The sequence below is a fragment of the Ahaetulla prasina genome, chromosome 3 (genome assembly GCF_028640845.1).
Source record: "Ahaetulla prasina isolate Xishuangbanna chromosome 3, ASM2864084v1, whole genome shotgun sequence".
Lineage (NCBI taxonomy): Eukaryota > Metazoa > Chordata > Lepidosauria > Squamata > Colubridae > Ahaetulla > Ahaetulla prasina.
The window spans coordinates 206,656,679-206,678,968 of NC_080541.1; the positions used below are offsets into that span (position 1 = coordinate 206,656,679).

The 22,290-nt window shown below is 41.8% G+C and overlaps 1 protein-coding gene across 16 annotated transcripts in view; it reads right to left on the reverse strand.

The window, feature by feature from the left end:
- NFATC2 (nuclear factor of activated T cells 2) overlaps nucleotides 1-22,290 on the reverse strand; it is a 233,824-nt gene that overhangs the window by 181,614 nt on the left and 29,920 nt on the right. For 13 of the 16 annotated variants that reach the window (XM_058175788.1, XM_058175795.1, XM_058175784.1 and 10 more), the window contains exons 2-3: nucleotides 3,439-4,471; nucleotides 2,353-2,521 (exon numbers count right to left, since the gene is read on the reverse strand). In XM_058175788.1, coding sequence (XP_058031771.1) covers nucleotides 2,353-2,521; nucleotides 3,439-4,471 — 1,202 coding nt within the window. The remainder of the gene's footprint in view (nucleotides 1-2,352; nucleotides 2,522-3,438; nucleotides 4,472-22,290) is intronic. The other 3 variants (XM_058175793.1, XM_058175794.1, XM_058175790.1) reach the window with 2 other exon arrangements.

Genomic DNA, 22,290 nt, shown 5'->3' on the forward strand with positions numbered 1-22,290 from the left:
AGCAGCCCGCAGACCTGGAGTCGGACAGTGAGGAGGTTGGGGGTGACAATGGGCCAGTCCTAGAGTCAGGGGAAGGCCTGGACGAGGGCTCTGTGTCAGAGACAGAGATGGGGCCAGGGCCATCTGTGAGTTATGCGCGGACTCTGGAGCCTCCAAAGGCAGACAGCGGTGAGGCAGCAGAACAGGAGGAGCCTGTTCCTAGTGCACGCATGAGAAGAGCTGCCAGAAAGCAAGAGCAGCTGAAGCAAAAAGGACAACTTGGGAGTAAGGCCAGAAGATGATTGGCCACTCCCAGAAGGCCTAAAAGAGCAACAATGAGCAGTTGGGTTCTTTGTGGAAAAGCAACATTGAATTCCATTGCTTCTTGTCAATGTGGGTTTTTTGCCAAGAAAAGCCTTTGGCAGGTTGCCAAAGACAACAAAGGTTGGTGATAAACAGCCGAAAGGCTGTTTATAAAGAATTTATTTTGGACTAAGCTGAAAAGGGTCTTTGAGTGGCTCAGACTGCTAAGACAGTCTATTATTAACAGCAGCTGCTTGCAATTACTGCAGGTTCAAGTCCCACCAGGCCCAAGGTTGACTCAGCCTTCCATCCTTTATAAGGTAGGTAAAAATGAGGACCCAGATTTTTGGGGGCAATAAGTTGACTTTGTATATAATATACAAATGGATGAAGACTATTGCTTGACATAGTGTAAGCCGCCCTGAGTCTTCGGAGAAGGGCGAGATATAAATGCAAATTTAAAAAAATGAATTAATTCTCAGCTGTTTTAATAAACTAAGTTTGTTCAGGATCATTTGATCTACCCATCTAATGAGACTTGAAGAAGCTTGGCTTATATATGGCATCTCCTACTGAAAGCCCAGGGGCTGAGAAAAATACGCTTTAGAATTAAGGAGAGGTTAAAGAGACAGAAGCAGGGGTCCCTCCATGTTGCCTCTTAACTCAAACAAACATAGAATATAGAATAATAGGGTTGGAAGGGACCTTCGAGGTCTTCTAGTCCAACCTCCCTGCTCAAGCAGAAGAACCTAAATAAACATCTGATAAATGGCTGTCCAGTCTCTTCTTCAAAGCCTCCAGTGATGGAGCACTCCCAACTTCTGGAGGCAAGCCATTCCTCTGATTAGGTGTTCTTACATTTCTCCTTAATTCTAGGTTCGATCTGTCTTTCAAGATCTTCTACCGAATAGAATAGAATAGAATAGAATAGAATAGAATAGAATAGAATAGAATAGAATAGAATAGAATAGAATAGAATAGAATAGAATAGAATAGAATAGAATAGAATTTTTTTATTGGTCAACTGTGATTGGAGACACAAGGAATTTGTCTTGGTGCATACGCTTTCAGCATACATAAAAGAAAAGATATGTTCATCAAGAATCATAAGATACAACACTTAATGATAGTCATAGGGTACAAATAAGCAATCAGGAAACAATATCAATATAAATCAGGGGTAATCAACCTTTTTATACCTACCGCCCATTTTTGTATCTGTTAGTAATAAAATTTTCTAACCGCCCACCGGTTCCACAGTAATGTGCTGTGTATCGTCGTCTGCGCATGCCTCTCACGCATCGTCGATTGGGGGTTGGGGGGGCGCCGGTTACCAGCTCTGCTTGTCTGTCACAGCTGGGTGGTGTAGGGGGAGATGCGCGAGCTATTCTGGGACGAAGCTCTTTTGTTTGCGGTCACACTATAGCGCCATTTAGTTTCACTTACGTAACGTGAACTAAACTTATGCGTTATAGTATATTTTCAGAAATTTAAATTGTCATGGGGAATTTTATGAAAACCTAATGAAAATGTTTTTAAATAATGCTATGAAATTTTTTTAAAAAGTCAATTAAATTTAAAAAAAAGGAAAGTGCTTCAGTATCGGACAAAACCCCTACCACCCACCATGAAAGCTGGAACGCCCACTAGTGGGCGGTAGGGACCAGGTTGATTACCGCTGACATAAATTGTAAGGATACAAGCAACAAAGTTACAGTCATACATTACTTCCTATCTTGCCACCAGGTGCTTTGGAGCAGGGGTCTCCAACCTTGGTCCCTTTAAGACTTGTGGACTTCAACTCCCAGAGTTCCTCAGCTAGCTTTGCCCTTGTTCTCTATGGCAACCTCTCAAGCACTAGAATACTGCTATCCTGTCATCCCTAGTCCTTCTTTTCATTATATTAGGGATGTATATCTACTTTATAAACCCAGGAAAAGGCCTGGCTTTTTTAAGGAGAAGCTGATAGACAGGAAGAATTGTACTGATGCTGGATCAAAGGGCCCTTGCCTTTTTTGGGATCCAAATACCCCACCGCACTGTAAAATACCCCCATAAAACCCAACGTACCTGAATCACAGGGTGTCCCCCTGTTGGTGCTTTGACTGCCCCTCGGCTCCCTTCCGTCTCGTAATGAGCACGATGGTGTGGTTTGGGTTGCACCTCAATCTGTAATTCGTAGGAGCCCGAATGGCTGGAAAGTGGCCACTCAAGAGGTGGAAGAGACTGAACAGGGATGCTGGGGAGAAGAAAGTTTGGATTTAAGTTAGGAAATAGAAGAAGTTTAGTTCAACGTCTACATAACCAGAAAAAGGCTGAGCAATAATGACTCCAACCATCATGTGTTTTTTTTTCAAAATACAAGAGGGCTGGATCGACCACTGATTTGCTTAACTAATATCAGTGGGATGGATTCTTGGCCTACAATTTACTAATGACCGCTAACTAGGAACCAAATAAGAACCAGTGGCAATTAATTCAAGAAGGTTCAATGATAATGAACAGATTGACTCAAACCCCTGCTGGCTATTCACAAGGCCCTGAAGAGCATTTTCAGTAGCCATTCAATCATCATTGTGTGCAAATAATAAATGAATCAGATATTTGGAATTTAATGAAAAGTAGAAAATGTTTAGCCTCCTCCTTGTCAAGGAGGGACAAATTATGCTGATTTCTACACTGCAGTGATTTGTTCTCCTCAGATATTATGCACTTTGATTTGCTAGGGGAACATGCATTTGCTGTTACCTCCAACAAGAATATCCAGGGAAACTTAGGAGGAAAAAGAAGAACAGGAGAGTTCTTCCCTCATCAAAATAAATCCTCCTCTATTATATGCAATCTGTCTCACAGATACACACACATCTGTGAGACAAATTCTATAGAATTCCATAAATAGCAATAGCACTTAGACTTATACACTGCTTTTACAGTGCCCACTCTAAGTGGTTTACAGAGTCAGCAGATTGCCCCCAACAATTTGGGCCCTCATTTTACCCACCTTGGAAGGATGAAAAGCTGTCAGCCTTGAGCCTGGTGAGATTGGAACTGCCAAATTACAGGCAGCTGGCAGTCAGCAGAAGTAGCCTGCAGTACTGCACTCTAACTACTGAGCCACTGTGGCTCATAAATAAATGTGCAAGACTTGCTACTTACCTGCAGATTGGTATCGCAGGCATCAGCTGTTTCGGCCAAGATGGCGGCACCAAAAGGATTGAATCTGGCGGTGGGTTCCTTCGATTCTCCTGCTCACAGGATCCAATGTATTCGATGGGTTGAAGCACATGGCATGGCATACTGGCTTTGTGGGAAACCAATGGCGAAGGATCCGGAGTGGTCCTCCATATTTTTGTGGGAACTCCGCAGGAAGGGTCAGTGGTGAGATTGTTCATGGCATCCATGAGACTAGATGAGGTGGACAACTGGGTGTAAGTGACTGTCGCTCCGTCTTCTCTCAGGGAGACGTGGGGAGAGGCCTGTGGAGAAGGGGTCCTCGATTGCCGTGGAGAAGAGTGTGGGTGCTGACTCCCGTAGAGCTCAGTGCAAGAGTACCTCCGTTTTGCCCCTGGCGATGACGACCTTGAGTTGGGACGTGGTGATGGTGAACGTGGCCCCAAGCAGGTATCCTCCACGACAGTTGCTTGTGGGGACATTATTGGCGAGGTTCTAGGGGAATAATGAGCATGGGTGTTTTGAAACTGTGGACACAGGTCATCACTAGGGCCATTATTTGGTGAAACGCATGGTGAAGTATAAGGAGAGAAATTTGTCTCTGAAATGAAGCTTGCAGAGGAGCCACTGCTAGGAGGGCTCAGGCACAGCGGTTCTCGGTAGCTCTCAAAGCCAGGGACCGGCAGGGTAAACCTTGGGCTAGCGGTAGCTGAGCTGGACTGATGCTCTACCAATAGATCTGCGTCTCTGCTGCTGAAGGCCCCCCCTGAGTGAATCAGTTCATAAGATGGTGTTATCTCAATCCTAGGGCTCAAAGTAGGGGGACCTGCAGCCTTGAGAGGGTCCAAGTAGCATTTTGACCCTATGCTATCTGGCTGTCCATATCTGCCCATGTGATCTGCCGAAAGGCTAGACAAAGCGAAGGGGTACGGCTTGAGGCCATAATCCGAGACATCATCATGAGGGTAAGTAACTCCAGTGGGTGGGCTGATGATTTTATGTGAAGGAGTCGGTTCTTCTGGAAAAAGAAGGGTCGCTTTTAAGACTAGACATACCACTGCAGAAGCTGAGCAATCTTGGGTTAACAAGAAGGCATTAGCGATAGCGCTTTAGGAAAAGGTTACATTATACACAGACATCGATTGCATGCATAAGGCAGCAGGTCAGCCTTCTCAGAGGAGAAGGCCCACCGGGCACTCTCCGAGTAAGAGCCAGAGAATGAAAAGAAATGTACCCCCACTTGTACCCAGGGTATTGTACTGGCCTGGGAATATTTCGTCCACCCAATCCAGTATTTCACCATCAGCTGCCTTCTGATCATGCTTTGCTATGATTACTGGCAATGGCACACTTGGTGTGGATCAGAGAGCAAGCAGTAGCTGCAGGATACAGGCTGGCCCAACCACACCATCACCAGCCTACTCTGTTCTACCTTTGTCATGGCACCAGCTGCCAAACAGCCAATTGGTGCACTGACACTCAATGCTGACCCTCCAGATAGCTTCTTCAGAAAATGCACCCATGACAGCCTGTTTCCATCCTCACCCCTGGTATGCCACTGACCACTGTTTAATTGGGTACCAGTCTTCAGCCCTTTGGCAATCGTGTGTTTTTTTTCCTCTCTGGCTCGTCTGATTGTTGTCTGTCTGGGCACAATCAGATCCTAGCTATAAACCAGGGGTCTCCAACCTTGGCAACTTGAAGCCTGGCGGATTTCAACTCCCAGAATTCCCAGAATTCCCCAGCCAGCAAAGCCTCTTCAGCCGAAGAGGTTGTAAAAGAATGTTTTTAAAAGCCTGTGATGATCAGGCAACTCAGCAGCTGAGGTTGCCAGAGGAAGGAAAGCTTTTAAAGGGTTCTGACAATCCCAGCTGAGTTGCCTGATCGCCAGAACCTTTTAAAAGCATTTTTTTACAACCTCTTCAGCCGAAAAAAAATGCTTTTAAAAAGGTTCTGGTGGTCAGGCAACTCAGCTGGGATCGCCAGAGGAGCCTTTTAAAAGCTTTTTTTTTTACAACCTCTTTGGCTGAAGGTTCTGATGATCCCAGCTGAGCAGCACGATCATCAGAGGCTTTTTTTTTACTTTTAAAAGCATTTTTTCAGCCTAAAGTAAAAAAAAAACAACTCTGATGATTGCGCAGTTCAGCTGGGGGAGGGGCAGGGATTTTTGCTACCGGTTCTCCCAACAACTCACCGCCATCACTACTGGATCAGGCAATCCAGTCCGAACCGGGAGCATTTCACCTCTGGCCCAGACATAATCACGTCCCATTTTTGACACTCTGCGCATGCGCAGAAGGTCCTGTGAATGCACAGAGGTGATGTGTGCAGGTGAAGCATGCACATATGTGCGCACACTCACATTTGCAAATGGGTAGTGAAGGTAAGTGAATACCACCCCTACACATATGCGCATCATACTATTTTCTTGTAATACTCCACATGCTACCCATTATCTTTCTACTAGTATTTGCACATCTCAAAATTTCTCCATTCATTCTCAGCAGTCATTTTACGAAGGTACCAGTAGTTCTAGACTTACAACAGTTCACTTAGTGACCATTCAAAGTTGCAACTGAAGAAAGTTGCACTGTTGCAAAGTTGCAAAGTGGCACTGAAGAAAGTGACTTATGACCATTTTTCACACTTATGGCCATTGCAGCATCCCCCTGGTCACCTGATTTACATTCAGATGCTTGACAGATGATTCACATTTATGACGGTTGCAGTGTCCCAGGATCACGCGATCACCTCTTGTGACCTTTTGACAAGCAAAATCAATGGGGACGCAAGATTCACTTAACGATGTTACTAATTTGACACCTGCAGTGATTCGTTTAACAAATGTTGTACGAAAAGTCGTAAAAATGGGACAAACTCACTTAACAAATCATCCACTTAGCAACATACATTTTGGGCTCAATTGTGGTCGTAACTCGAGGACTACCTGTACTGAGTTTTGCTATTTGCTCTTAGCCCAACCTACATTACCAAGTTGTACTTGTGGGAAGTAGATTAAGAGAAAGGAGATGCAACCTTGAACTCCCAAAGGAAAGATATCACTGAGAGCATATGCACCAAGACAAATTCCTTGTGTGTCCAATCACACTTGGCCAATAAAAAAAATAAAAAAAAAAGGGTTGCTACCAGTTCGACCCGGGTCGGGCAAACCGGTAACAGCGGCAGCAGAAGGCTCCACCCATCCACCCGGACACTTCTGCGCAGAAGCATCACGTTAGCGTGCGAAAACACACATGCCTATGAGCGAACTGGTAGCGACAGGTTTTGAACCCACCCCCCCCCACTTGGAAAGATGGTATATAAAGCTAATAAATAAAATGGATAAAAATCTCAAATAGGGTTACATTAAAGTTTACATTTATTTTTAAACTACCTACTATTTTTAAGGGTATTCCCTAATGAAGGAGTATTATTCAGAAGAACACAAGAATAAAACACTGTCACTTAGCAACTCCTTTGTTTTCTTCATTAAATTTTACAGCTGCCTCAATCCCTAGGGATTTTCAACTTATTGTTCTACTATAGAAGTTGAGGGGTTTTTTTCTTGCAGATCAATACAGCTAATTTTGTTTTTGCCCATTTTAAAAAAAAACCCCGCTGATCAGAACGTCTTTTCAGATATGACCCTTTGTAACAAAGTTATCTATATTATCTATTGTGTTTCTATTGTATTTTTAAAAATGTTATTAGAATTCAGATTATATTTTTCAAACTGAGTATTTATAAAAAGCTTTATCTTTTGCAAACTAGAGGAACATTTAAAGAATTTTCTACTGAAAAATGAAAAATCTAGAAAAACTATTTTTCATGCAAAATGTAGATTTTTAAAAATGAGGGCAATATATGCCTTTAGATGTCTGAAATACTCAGCTGAATAAAACTTTTGGCAGATACATAGCAGCCAAACAAAAGAACGGGTATGTGCAATGAAGCTTACCATTTGCTCAGTTCCATATATAAGTTTCTTTCAACTGGGCAGCAGAAGAAGAATCTATCTAACCAGACCCTGATAATATAATGCATCCATGCCATTTTTTAAAAAAATATCTCTTAGATCTTATATATTTCCAATTACATTACTCATACGACAGCGTTAAAAGAGCCTAATGTGACTGGCTGGAGGGCTAGAACCCCTAAGAGATCTATACGTTTTCCATCCTTATGGTTCCATAAAGGTAAAGGTAAACGTTCCCCTTGCACATATGTGCTAGTCGTTCCTGACTCTAGGGGACGGTCCTCATCTCTATTTCAAAGCCAAAGAGCCAGCGCTGTCAGAAGATGTCTCCGTGGTCATGTGGCCAGCATGACTAAATGCAAAAAGCACATGGAACACTGTTACCTTCCCACCAAAGGTGGTCGGTGGTCCCTATTTTTCCACTTGCATTTTTTACATGCTTTCAAACTGCTAGGTTGGCAGAAGCTGGGACAAGTAATGGGAGCTCACCCTGTTACGCCGCACTAGGGATTCGAACCACTGAAATGCTGACCTTTCTGATCGACAAGCTCAGCGTCTTAGCCACTGAGCCACTGTGTCCCTTATGGTTCCATAGAAAGAACCAGTGGTGGGATTCAAAAAAATTTACTACCAGTTCTGAGTGTGACTTGATGGGCGTGGCAGGGGAAGCTTACTGCAAAATCCCCATTTCTTCCTGATCAGCTGGGACTTGGGAGGCAGAGAATAGATGGAGCAGGGCCAGTCAGAGGTGGTATTTACCTGTTCTCCGAACTACTCAAAATTTCTGCTACCGGTTCTCCAGAACTGGTCAGAACCTGCTGAATAGCACCTCTCGAAAGAACCAAATTAAGAGACCCTGGCTGACTTCATACATCACACTGGATCATAAGGTTGCTTTTTTGACTTTAGATCACCATAGGATGCAGACACTGTGGCCTATTCAATGAACAGTAGTTAAAACAAAGTATAACTTACCATGATAGCTGTATTAAAATATATACAGATAGTGCTTGACTTACAACAATTAATTTTGATGTTACAACAGCACTGAAAAGAGTGACTTGCAACCAGTTCTTGCACTTATGATCACTGCAATGTCCCACATTCACATAATCCAAATATCAGTTGTGATAGCCATTTGCAACCTTTCCAATTGGCTTCTGAAAAGTAAAATCAATGGAGGAGGGAGACTGGATTTGCTTAATGCTTAAAAATTCAATGACTCGCTTTAACAATCGCGATAAAAAAGGTTGGAAAATCAAAGATCAAATCCTTGCGAGAAGTCATACCGAAAAGCCCAAATACATTGTATTTTTAAAAATGTTATTAGAATTCAGATTAGATTTTTCAAACTGAGTATTTATAAAAAGCTTTATCTTTTGCAAACTAGAGGAACATTTAAAGAATTTTCTACTGAAAAATGAAAAATCTAGAAAAACTATTTTTCATGCAAAATGTAGATTTTTAAAAATGAGGGCAATATATGCCTTTAGATGTCTGAAATACTCAGCTGAATAAAACTTTTGGCAGATACATAGCAGCCAAACAAAAGAACGGGTATGTGCAATGAAGCTTACCATTTGCTCAGTTCCATGTATAAGTTTCTTTCAACTGGGCAGCAGAAGAAGAATCTATCTAACCAGACCCTGATAATATAATGCATCCATGCCATTTTTTAAAAAAATATCTCTTAGATCTTATATATTTCCAATTACATTACTCATACGACAGCGTTAAAAGAGCCTAATGTGACTGGCTGGAGGGCTAGAACCCCTAAGAGATCTATATGTTTTCCATCCTTATGGTTCCATAAAGGTAAAGGTAAACGTTCCCCTCGCACATATGTGCTAGTCGTTCCTGACTCTAGGGGACGGTCCTCATCTCTATTTCAAAGCCAAAGAGCCAGCCTTGTCAGAAGATGTCTCCGTGGTCATGTGGCCAGCATGACTAAATGCAAAAAGCGCACGGAACACTGTTACCTTCCCACCAAAGGTGGTCAGTGGTCCCTATTTTTCCACTTGCATTTTTTACATGCTTTCAAACTGCTAGGTTGGCAGAAGCTGGGACAAGTAATGGGAGCTCACCCCATTACGCGGCACTAGGGATTCGAACCACTGAAATGCTGACCTTTCTGATCGACAAGCTCAGTGTCTTAGCCACTGAGCCACTGTGTCCCTTATGGTTCCATAGAAAGAACCAGTGGTGGGATTCAAAAAAATTGACTACCAGTTCTGAGTGTGACTTGATGGGTGTGGCAGGGGAAGCTTACTGCAAAATCCCCATTTCCTCCTGATCAGCTGGGACTTGGGAGGCAGAGAATAGATGGAGCAGGGCCAGTCAGAGGTGGTATTTACCTGTTCTCCAAACTACTCAAAATTTCTGCTACCGGTTCTCCGGAACTGGTCAGACCTGCTGAATAGCACCTCTCGAAAGAACCAAATTAAGAGACACTGGCTGGCTTCATACATCACACTGAGCCATAAGGTTGCTTTTTTGACTTTAGATCACCATAGGATGCAGACACTGTGGCCTATTCAATGAACAGTAGTTAAAACAAAGTATAACTTACCATGATAGCTGTATTAAAATATATACAGATAGTGCTTGACTTACAACAATTAATTTTGATGTTACAACAGCACTGAAAAGAGTGACTTGCAACCAGTTCTTGCACTTATGATCACTGCAGTGTCCCACATTCACATAATCCAAATATCAGTTGTGATAGCCATTTGCAACCTTTCCAATTGGCTTCTGAAAAGTAAAATCAATGGAGGAGGGAGACTGGATTTGCTTAATGCTTAAAAATTCAATGACTCGCTTTAACAATCGCGATAAAAAAGGTTGGAAAATCAAAGATCAAATCCTTGCGAAAAGTCATACCGAAAAGCCCAAATACATTTGTATTTTATATCAATCCTATTTTTTAAACTCAGGTGTGACACAGACTCATGCTTGTCCTGTTTTCATTGATTTTCTGGCTTGTGGCAAAACATGCTCAAGATCGTAGCAATTTAGACATGAAAGATCTATAAACAGCTGCAAATAATCCATTTTACAATTTAGCCAAGGGGTGATTGGTCTCTCTCACACACACACACTTTGGATTGCGGATTAAATGGAGGTTGCCATGGTTTGGCAGCTTAGCCTACTTTGATTGTGCATGGTATTGCTTCGATCTCTAGTATCTACACTTTCAAAAGGATTCAAGCCATGAATCCAGGACCTCAATGGTTATATTCTTGTAGTGGACCGATGGATTTGTTTCATTTATTCTTGTGATGAACAACAGTAACACAACAGTTTCCAAGGGAGAGAGGGAGGGAGAGAGGGAGGGAGGGAGGGAGGGAGGGAGGAAGGAAGGAAGGAAAGAAGGAAGGAAGGAAGGAAGGAAGGGAGTGAGGGACTGCATTCCAAGGATGGGTACGAGACAAGAGACAATCGAGTCTGGAGCTGCACCATGGAGGAAGAGATGTAGGATAGCCACCCCTAGACTCTCCCATGGTCCATTAGGCTAAAGTACAGGTAGTTCTCAAGCTATGACCACAACTGAGCCCCAACATTTCTGTTGCTAAGAAACACAGTTGCTGAGTTTTCCATACACCCCTTTTTATGACCTTTCTTGCCACAGTTGCTAAGTGAATCGATGCAGTTGTTAAGTTAGTAACACGGTTGCTAAGTGAATCTGGCTTCTGCATTGACTTTGCTTGCCAGAAGGCTGCAAATAGCAATAGCACTTAGACTTATATACCGCTTTACAGTGCTTTTACAGTCCACTCTAAGCAGTTTACAGAGTCAGCATATTGCCCCCAACAATCTGGGTCCTCATTTTACCCACCTCGGAAGGATGGAAGGCTGAGTCAACCTTGAGCCTGGTGAGAATTGAACTGCCAAATTGCAGGCAGCCGGCAGTCAGCAGAAGTAGCCTGCAGTACTGCACCCTAACCACTGCGCCACTGAGGCTCATGGCGATCCCATGACCCCAAGACACCACAACTGTCATAAATGCATGCCAGCTGCCAAGCATTCAAATTTCAATCAGGTGACTTTGGGGATGGTGCAATGCTCATAAGGGTGGGAACCAGGTCATCAATAACTTTTTCTGAAACGACCATAACTTTGAATCATCATTAAACTCTCCAGGAGAGCTTTTTACCAGGTTCACCTGATTCGCCAGTTGCGCCCCTTTCTAGACCGGGATGCCCTATGCACGGTCACTCACGCTCTCGTGACAACTCGTCTGGATTACTGCAATGCTCTCTACATGGGGCTCCCCTTGAGGAGCATCCGGAGACTCCAGTTAGTTCAGAATGCGGCTGCGCGGGTGATAGAGGGAGCCCCTCGTGGCTCCCATGTGACACCTCTCCTGCGCAGACTGCACTGGCTACCTGTGGCCTTCCGGGTGCGCTTCAAGGTTTTGGTAATTATCTTCAAAGTGCTCCATGGCCTTGGGCCGGGTTACTTACGGGACCGTCTGCTGCCATCGATTGCCTCTCACCGACCTGTGTGCTCTCACAGGGAGGGACTCCTCAGGGTGCCGTCAGCCAGGCAGTGCCGGTTGGTGACACCCAGGGGAAGGGCCTTTTCTGTGGGGGCTCCCACCCTCTGGAACGAACTTCCCCCAGGACTTTGCCAACTTCCTGACCTTCGAACCTTCCGCCGCGAGCTTAAGACACATCTATTTATTTGCGCAGGACTGGACTAGAATTTTTAAATTTTGAATTTGGTTTTAAATGGGGTTTTATTATTTGTATTTCTATTTTAAATATTTGGCCTTATTTAATAAGTTTTTTAATTGTTGTTTTATCCTGTATTTATATGTATGTTTTATTTCTGGCTGTACACCGCCCTGAGTCTCTAGGGAGATAGGGCGGTATAAAAATGCGAAAAATAAATAAATAAATAAATAAATAAACAGATGTTATGTCAAGGACTATGTGTACAGCACTTTCTCTCATTGTAACCTGCCACATGTAACTTTGCATATATTCTATTACTGTCATTTATATACAGTACAGGAGGAATGCAGATTTGCAGAGCTGCATTACCAAAACCAGACAAAAAATAAAATGTAATAGTATTTTAGAGCTTAACATAATTAAAGCTAAATAGAATGTATATGATTGTTTCTTGGTCAGATTATGTTTTCCCCTTTCTACTATATTAAAAAAAAATCTGATAACTTTTGATTCCTTGGAATTGAGTTTTCAGGGGTGATGATCTGGGGCTCAGTTGTGAAGCCTCCTTGATGCTTCACAAGTTATTATTTTGACAACTTAGTTGCTCATTTTCCTGCGCAGGAAAATTAATTTTAATGGACAACCGAGTGAAATCATCACACAACTTTTTTTTCATATTGTACGATGTAGTAAGAACAGAGTGTGATCTTTGTAACTCCAGGAAAAGTTTGCATGGATGCAAAATATAATGCCACCAATTTTTGCATGAACTTGGCTCCCTGTAAGGCGCACCAGTGCATCTGTCTGAAATGCTGAATTCAGCCTACGAAAGAACGCCGTAAACTCCTTGGGTTCCACTGGGCTATATTGACTCAGCTTAAGAGTGAGAAGGAAGGTGATATTCACTGAGTTGCCACAACTTCCAGCTTTTAGGGGTGGGTTTTTTGGGGGGAAGGGGGAGGAGATACATCCCCAAAGCCTTTCCACTGTCTAAGCTGGTATGCCGCAATGCATATATTTTGTGACATCATAGTCCAGGGGTGTCAAACTCGATTTCATTGAGGGCTGCATTAGGTGTTCTGTCTCCTTCCCCACTTCGGATTAACAAGCTGGCCTTCAGCCAGTGGATTCACGGCTCCTATCAGTCCTGGCAGAGAAATCGCCTGCCAAAGTTCAAACAAATGACTCACAAAGTAAGACTTTCAGCTCTCTTTGAAACGATTCAGCTAATTTTTGCTTCCCATGGAATGAGAGCAGTCCCAAAGCTCCTTATATATCCTGTGGGGTGGGGCTCCTGCCCCACCCTTCCCTTTGATGACACCACCTTTCTAATCTTCTGAAGCGCGAATCAATCCAAGCTTGATTATTATTATTGTCAGCTGAGTCTGAAGGCATAGCCTGAGGAAGGGAGGAATCAGGGGATGACGGCCTCATTACGTCCTCCGACTGGTCTGGTTCTGGCTCCTAGAGCTGGGCCAAAGGAATCAGTGCTCCCGAGGTAAGCCTTACCGGCCCTTCCCCCTCACTCTCGGAGTCACTTTCGGGCATGGGGCCAGGTTCAGGGGCTGGAGTCACAACATTAGGGTTGTGTTTGACTTTGTGTTTGACTTTGAGGGGGCATGGCTGGGGTGGGTGTGGCCAGCTCATTGTCACTCATGTTGGGGGTGCCTGTGGAGGCCCAAGCGCCGTGTGCAGCCCTCCCGAGCTCTGCTTTTGCTGGCAGAGGGTTGCAGGAGACCGTCACAGCCAAAAACGGAACTCAGGAGCCCGTTTTTGCTGGCAGAGGCACCATGGGGCGGTCCTTCATTGTTTCCAGGGTGGTCTTACAGGCTGGATCTAAGCACCTCACGGTCCGGATCTGTAGTCATGGAAACATCCATGATGTTATATTGCCAGCCCAGTTGTTGAATAGACAAAGCATGAGGCTAGTACAAAGTTCCTGCTTTCAATATTAAGTAATCCAATTTGGTCTAATATAAATCTTCCAATCCAGACTCCATGGCCACCAAAACCGGGAGCCTGTAATTAATAAACCCAGCTGCCAATTGTGCCAGCTTAGACATAGACTACCGTTGTTGTGCTGGAATGCCTCTGTTGAAAAGACAGGAAGACCAGCCAACAACTTATTGAACACAGAGGAATAAGGGGTTGGGTTTTGTTTTTTGTTTTGTTTTGTTTTGTTTATTCCATCCTGACTAAAATGGCAATGTCAGATTGTGCCAGTTAGCATGCAACAAATTAGTGTGCAGCTGGATGCACTTCAGCCACGGTTTTGTCTAATTCATCATGTAGGTACTGTATAGGACTACCGTATTTTTCGGAGTATAAGACGCTCCGGACTATAAGACGCTCCTACCTTTTTTGGTGAGGAAAACAAGCAAAAGCATGGCGTCCATCTCCGTGACTGAAGAGGATTACTGATAAATTGTCAACACGGAAAGAATCGAAAGCAGGAGGGCTGGCATTTGTTTGTAAGATGATTTTAACTCCCTGACAGAGAAGTTATTTGAAGAGTGGAGATGAAGAAAGATGGCGTTTTGTGTTTTGAAAGTGAAAGCTAAGGAAATGCTGATTACAATTGCTGGTGTGGAACCTCTAAGAAGAAAATAACAAGATTTTTTTTCTAAATGGAATTCTTTTTAAAAAATCTATTTCTTTTTATTATCTTTTTTTACAGTGTTTAAGAAGAAAATTTATTGGGTTTTTTCTTTTATTCCCTTCCCCTTTTTTTTTTTTCTTCTTCTTCTTGATATTACTTAGTTTAAAAATGGCTTTTAAGCAAAGAGATTTAACCACTTCTAAATTATTGGAAATATCTTCACTTCAGGTACGGAAATTGAGAGAGGATATTAAAGAAAGTCTAAGGAATTTTTTACAGGAGCTTATGGAGGCTCATCTTTCAGAAATAGATCAAAAATTTAATGAAATGGAGAAAGAAATACTGGATTTTAAAGATTTGGTGGAAGAGCAGAGTAAGGAGATGAAAAAATTAAAGGAATCAATTACTCCATTATTGTTATCTAGTACACAGACAGAAGAAAGACTGAATGAATTTAACCAAATTAATTTAGATTTGCAAAGGAAAATAGATGAAGTTCAAATTAATTTGAATTTAGAAAATAAAATAGATGATATTCAGGTTAAGGCTGATAAGGCAGAGGAAGAAAGGGTTATATTACAATATAAATTAATGGAATATGCTATAAGGGTAAGGGGTTTAAGAGAATCTAAAGAGGAAAATTTGAAAGAGATTTTTATTCAGGCCTTTGCCCAGATAGACGGAATGGAACCAGAAGATTTTGAAGTTAATATTGAAAAATTTATCGTGTTAATTCCTGGTGGGCAAGGCAGAAGTGTTTACCGAGAGATGTGGTTATTTATTTTACAAATAAGAGGATTAGGTATGGAATTTTGCAAGCATTTTATAAAAATAAATTTCAAATATTAGGACAAGATATAATAATGATGAAGGAAATTCCTCCTAAAATGTTAAGAAAGAGAAAAGAATTTGCCTTTCTGGTGGATGAGCTTAAGAAACATCAGATATATTTTAGATGGGAGGTTCCAGCAGGTTTAACACTGAATTATAAAGGAAGAAAGTATTTTCTCAATACAATTTGTAAAGCACGAGATTTTTATACTAATGTATTAAAGATTGGGAATTCTTTGTTAACAGATGTTAAGTTGAATGGTGAATAGATGGTTGAAAATGTGTAAGATAGAAGAAGGAGGAGAATGTTTAATTTTATTATATATGATTATGGTTAATTTTTGTAAATGATTTATTGTGGATATAAATGTGTAATTTTAGGGGTACTATATGATATATTAAAGGTATAAAGGAATAGGAAGATGGAATATTGTTTAATTTTGGAGGATAGATAGTAAAATTTAGGAACTTGGATTAAATATTATATTTAAGAGATGGATGTAATGTTAATTAGAATGTAATTGTTATAATAGATATATTTTGGATGTTATAGGTGTAATTTTAACAATGTTATTTGACATAAGTAAGGTAAAGTGAAGATTTTAATTATTACAATTGACACTTTGGATATTTGTAATATTATTTGTTGTATATATAAATGTTAAAGATGTGAAAAGATGGACTATTGCTTACCCCTGAAGGTTGGACAGAAAAATTAAAGAAACTAAGTTGGAAATATGAACTATTTTTGAGAGACTGCTAAGGGAAGAAAGACATTTTAGAAGAAACCTTGGTGAATATTGGAAGATGGAACGTTGTTTTGATATTGATTGATGAAGGTTGGATATTAAAACTACGTACTTTATTCAAGAATAAACACTAACTCAATTGGAAACTTTGAGAATTCTAGGAGTGGAATGGTCTGATATATAATGGAGTGGAAGAAAAGTATCTTCTTTGTCTTTGGAAGGAGTGGAGGTTTTAAGGAACGACTATGGATTATGATTTGTGCTAGATTTTAATTTTGTTGTTAGTTTTATACCCTGTACTCGGTTCTCGGAAGTCCTGGGGGTGGGGGAGGAAGGAAGGGAGGGGGAGGGGGTAGAAAATGGATTGATAGTTAATGTATAAAGATGATTGAAGATGTATAATTAATGTAAGATCGGACCTGCCTGGTTACTACTTTAGAATGAAGGGAAAGAAGGAGTAGAAGAGAGAAGGAGGAAAGAGAAGAGGAGGAGGAGGAAAGGAAGGAAGGAAGAGGGGAAGAGGGAGAAGAAAGGAGTAGGGAAGAAAGAGGAGAGGATGTAGATAAGAGAGGGGGAGGATGGTTATGGAAAGTAGAAGAAGGTAAAGAAGGAGAGTAAAAGGAAAAGGAAGGGGGTGGTGACCGGGCAAACCCGATTAATTGTATATGAGGGTACATTAAATATGTTATTGGATATGTTATTGGATAAGAATGTTAAAATAAAACTTTTTAAGACAAAAAAAAAAAAGAACCTTTTAGAAAACTCATTTCTACAAAGTTTTCTTAAACCTAACGAATACTATTAATCAGTGGTGAAATCCAAATTTTTTTACTGCTGGTTCTTTCGGCGTGGCTTGGTGGGTGTGGTGCGGCTTGGTGGGTGTGGCAGGGGAAGGATACTACAAAATCCCCATTCCCACCCCACTCTGAGACCAGCCAGAGGTGGTATTTGCCAGTTCTCCAAACTGCTCAAAATTTCTGCTACCGGTTCTCCAGAACCTGTCAGAACCTGCTGGATTTCACCCCTGCTATTAATTGATTAAACATTATTTCCTGAAATTTCACTGAACTGTTATTAGCTGTTTCTATCTGCTGTTTGCTACTTTTTTCTTGCCTATACATTTTCCTTTTATACTCTAGATGTTCACAAACTGCCCGGCTGACTGATAGTGATGGAAGATAGTGATGGAAGGTTCAGAAATATATCACAATAATGCTTAACAGAATCAAAGGAATAACAAGAGTTGGAAGGGACCTTGGAGGTCTTCTGGTCCTACCCCCCACTCAGGCAGGAAACCCTTTACCATTTCAGACAAATGGTTGTCCAATCTCTTCTTAAAAACTTCCTGTGTTGGAGTATTTTGGAGGCAAGTTATTCCACTGATTAATTGTTCTCACTGTTAGTAAGTTTCTCCTTATTTCCAAGTTGGTTATCTCCCTGTTTAGTTTCCACCCATTGTTTTTTGTCTTGTCTTCAGGTGCTTTGGAGAATAGCTTGACTCCTTCTTCTTTGTGGCAACCCCTGAGATATTGGAACACTGCTATCATGTTCCCTTTAGTCCTATAGCTAAAGTAGCTATACCCAATTCCTGCAATTGTTCTTTATATGTTTTAGTCTCCAGGCCAGGTCAGCAACCTGTGGCTCTGGAGCCACATGTGGCTCTTTCATACCTCTACTGCAGCTCCCTGTCACCAGTCAGCTCCACAATTGATAGGCTTTCAGTTAGGACAGGTAGTGGAAAAAGGACACCATGCTAGGGAGAGACTATATGGTGGAAGAACCGGACTTCTGGTTGGCAGAGGAAAAAGGATGAGGTGGTAGGAGAAGACACTATGGTGGAGGGAACCGGACTTCCGGTTGGCTCCAGAATTGAACGGGGAGCTTCCGGTTAGGGCCTTTGTGGCTCTTTGATTGTTTAAGGTTGCCAACCCCTGCTCCAGGCCTTTAATCATCTTAGTTGTTCTTCTGTGCACTTTTTCCAAAGTCTCCACATCTTTTTGCAAACTGGAAGAACTTTCCGAAAAAAAGTCTGGGGTGCAGATTGATGACAGCAGGACTCAAAGTTTCCTTCCACTTTGATATCTTGCAATTCCCCTGCCCTCTCATCCCAGATCTTTTCATAACAAAAGTCAAGAAAGACTTGAGAAGCAGAGGAAGGGGACACTGAAACAAGGCAAGAAGGCAGGGCCCTCCTCTGGCACAAGGTTTTCTTGCTACCTTGGGAATAGTTAAAAATGCCAGTTCCTTGGGCTTCAGAATAAGCTCAACTGAGCATGTCCATCTGAGAACTGTGCGTTCCATACTCAAGCTAACTCTGACTTCTTCCCTATAGGAAGCCACTGGGAGAGGTCGACTGAGGTCTCATTAACATGCTGATGATACTTAGCCCTACGCCCCCACTGCAGGCTGAATTGAGGAATGAAATCCTGACCTAGTGCCAGGAGGTTGTTTTGGACTGAAGGGGTTAAGCAAGCTTAAATGAAATCTCTGTGAGAAACACTCTGGCTTTGTTCCAGAATCCAGAAATAGTTCTGGATTCTGGAACAGGAATAGGATAGGATTTCTGGGAATGAGAATTTGGGAATTCTCCTTGATTTACAGCTCCTGCCTGAACAGTGATTAGGAATCATGGCCAGGGTAGCCTTTGCTCAGCTAAGCTGCTAACCAACTGCGGACCTTCCTGGAGCCTTAAAGGCTGCCAAGAAAATGCAGTTGGCACAACACAGTAGAGATCTGCTACTGTAACACAACACTAAATTTCCTGCATTCTGGGAATTCAAAGCTCCTCAATCTGCATGGGTTGATTTTTTCTTTTTTTCTTTTTTGTTTTATTTGAATTTATATCCCGCCCTTCTCCGAAGACTCAGGGCGGCTTACACTATGTTAAGCAATAGTCTTCATCCATTTGTATATTATATACAAAGTCAACTTATTGCCCCCAACAATCTGGGTCCTCATTTTACCTACCTTATAAAGGATGGAAGGCTGAGTCAACCTTGGGCCTGGTGGGACTTGAACTTGCAGTAATTGCAAGCAGCTGTGTTAATAACAGACAGACTTAGTCTGCTGAGCCACCAGAGGTTATTCAAAGAACTAGAGTTAGTCCTTGATTTACAACCAGAATTGAGACTGGAACTTTTGTTGCTAAGCAAGGTGGTTGTTAAGTGGATTGTGCCAGATTTTATGATTTATTTATTTATTTTTTTTGCTGTGGTCATTAAGCAAATCACTGAAGCTGCTGAGTAAAGCGCATGGCCGTTAAGCAAATTTGGTTTCCCCATCTGACTTTGCTTGTTGGAAGCCAGATGGGAAGGTTACAAACGGTGATCATGTGTAGTCTTAGGATGTTGCAACCATTGTAAATGCATACCAGTTGCCAAGGGCCCAAAATAAAGGGCCGTAATAGCTCAGGCTGTTAGAGCCTGTTATTAGAACACAGTAGCCTGCAATTACTGCAGGTTCAAGCCCGGCCCAAGGTTGACTCAGCCTTCCATCCTTTATAAGGTAGGTAAAATGAGGACCCAGATTGTTGGGGGGGCAATAAGTTGACTTTGTAAATATACAAATAGAATGAGACTATTGCCTTACACACTGTAAGATGCCCTGAGTCTTCGGAGAAGGGCGGGATATAAATGTAAACAAAAAAAAAAATTGGACCATGTGGCTGTGGGGATGCTGCAATGGTCTTAAGTGCAAGGACTGGATCATTTTCAGCACCATTGTTGAAAATACACCATTTGAACAATAGCTAAACAATTGGTCATAAACCAAGGACCAGTGGTGGGCTTCAGTTTTTTTTACTACCGGTTCTGTGGGCGTGGCTTGGTGGGCGTGGCAGGGGAAGGATACTGTAAAATCTCCATTCCCACCCCACTCCAAGGGAAGGATACTATAAAATCTCCATTCCCTCCCAATCAGCTGGGACTTGGGAGGCAGAGAATAGATGAGGGGGGGGCCAGTCCGAATTTTTACTACCGGTTCTCCGAACTACTCAACATTTCCACTACCGGTTCTCCAGAACTGGTCAGAACCTGCTAAAACCCACCTCTGCCAGGACCATCTGTATTTCCTCCAATGGTTTCTGCCCATACTTTGTAAGCATCAAGGAACAGATGCTGAAAGTCCCAACTATGCTAGAGATAAATTTTGGAGCCAGAGATAGTTCTTCTCTGATATGGCCAAGATGTTGCTTAATTACCTGCCCTCAAGGTCATCCTGACACCATCTCTTTTGGCTTTCTCCAAAGCTGTCAAGCCTTTTTTGTTTAGATGGACTTTTTAATTACAACATGTGAAGTTGGGATTTTTGTTTTGTTTTGTATATTGAGACTGGGCGACGGTCTTGCTTTTATGGTTTATTGATGTTTGAGTAATGTCAATGTTGGGGCAACTAAGGATTTCTTATGATGATGTTATGATCCTGAGTTGTAAGCTGCTCTGAGTCTTAAAAGCTGACCAGTATAAAAATAAGTATAACAAACATATATTTCCTGGTGGCCTTTTGAATGTATTCAATTACTCCAATGAACATCCAGAGGATTTTTGGTAATATCAGATAACAGAAAATTTTGACAAAGCCAGATCAGCAAGGAGCCCAATCCATATTTAATTGTTTCAGGCTTAAATATGTGTATCTATAAACCAGTTCTAAAGGCTCGACACAAATTTACTGCTTCCTCCTCTTGATTTCGGAATTTCTTTGGGATGCATTTTGAGAATGTTTACAAGAAAGAAGAGAAAGTTTGGGATCCTGACCCATGGCTAAAATTGCATTTCTGGTGAACATCCAAAACTAATTTCAGTTCCAATGAAGCTAACATAATTGAGAAAACAGTCATCGTCCACAATTTCCAAGCACACTTCAACATGTGGACTAAAGTTTTTTTTGTTTTTTGTTAAATCCATCTCTTTGTAAACATGCTTTAATCTTGGAACATTAAAGATCGCTGATGTACAAAGGATTACTTACAGACTCATAATGGTGTCCTCTGAAAGCAAGGAATGTCCTCCAGATTATATGTTTTGTTGTGATCTCTCTTACACTAATGATTTCCATCTCAGAAATACTCAAAATTAATATTCATGGCATTCAGGCACTCGGAATAAGGAAAATGGAAAATGGTCTCTGGAAGTGCTTTCCAAGTCTGTTCAGTGGCATCCTTTACTCTCCATTCACACAGGATGAAAAGTTATAATGATAATTTCATCCTTCCTCCAAGCTGAAGCCAAGATACATTCCTCTCCTGCTTTATCCTCACATCAACCCCAAAATCTCAGTTGGGATAAAGGAAAGCGATTGCCCCAAGCACTCTACAACCTTGGTGATTTAAGCAGAAGTTTGAAGTAAGATTTTTCTGGTCAGAGCACAAAATGTCTGCATGATGCCACATAGTGCCATGTACATCTTGCTGATGTGAACGAACTAATTTGGGACAATATCCTTTAGGAGTGAATCAACACCAAAAAAGAAAAACCAAATTTGTTAAAGTACACATATAAAATAGGTGAAACCAGGCTTAATAGCAGTGACTGTGAGAGGGATCTTGAAGTCTTAGTAAACAACCAATTAAATATGAGCCCACAGTGTGCAGTGGCTATCAAAAAAGCTAATGCAACTTAAATTGCATTAACAGAGGGATGTAATCAAGATCAAGTGAGGAACTACTGATAGCACTCTATAAAGCCTTAGTAAGACCACACCTAGAATAATGCATCCAGTTTTGGTCACCACACTATAAAAAAGATGTTGATACTCTAGAAAAAGTGCAGAGAAGAGCAACCAGGATGATTAGGGGACTGGAGGAAAAACATATGAAGAACGGTTTCAGGAACTGGGCATGGCTAGTGTAGTGAAGAGAAGGACCAGGGGAGACATGAAAGCAGTCTTCCAATATTTGAGGGGCTGCCACAGAGAGGAGGGGGTCAAGCTATTTTCCAAAGCACCTGAAGGCCAGATAAGGAATAATGGATGGAAACTGACCAAGGAGAGATTCAACCTAGAAAT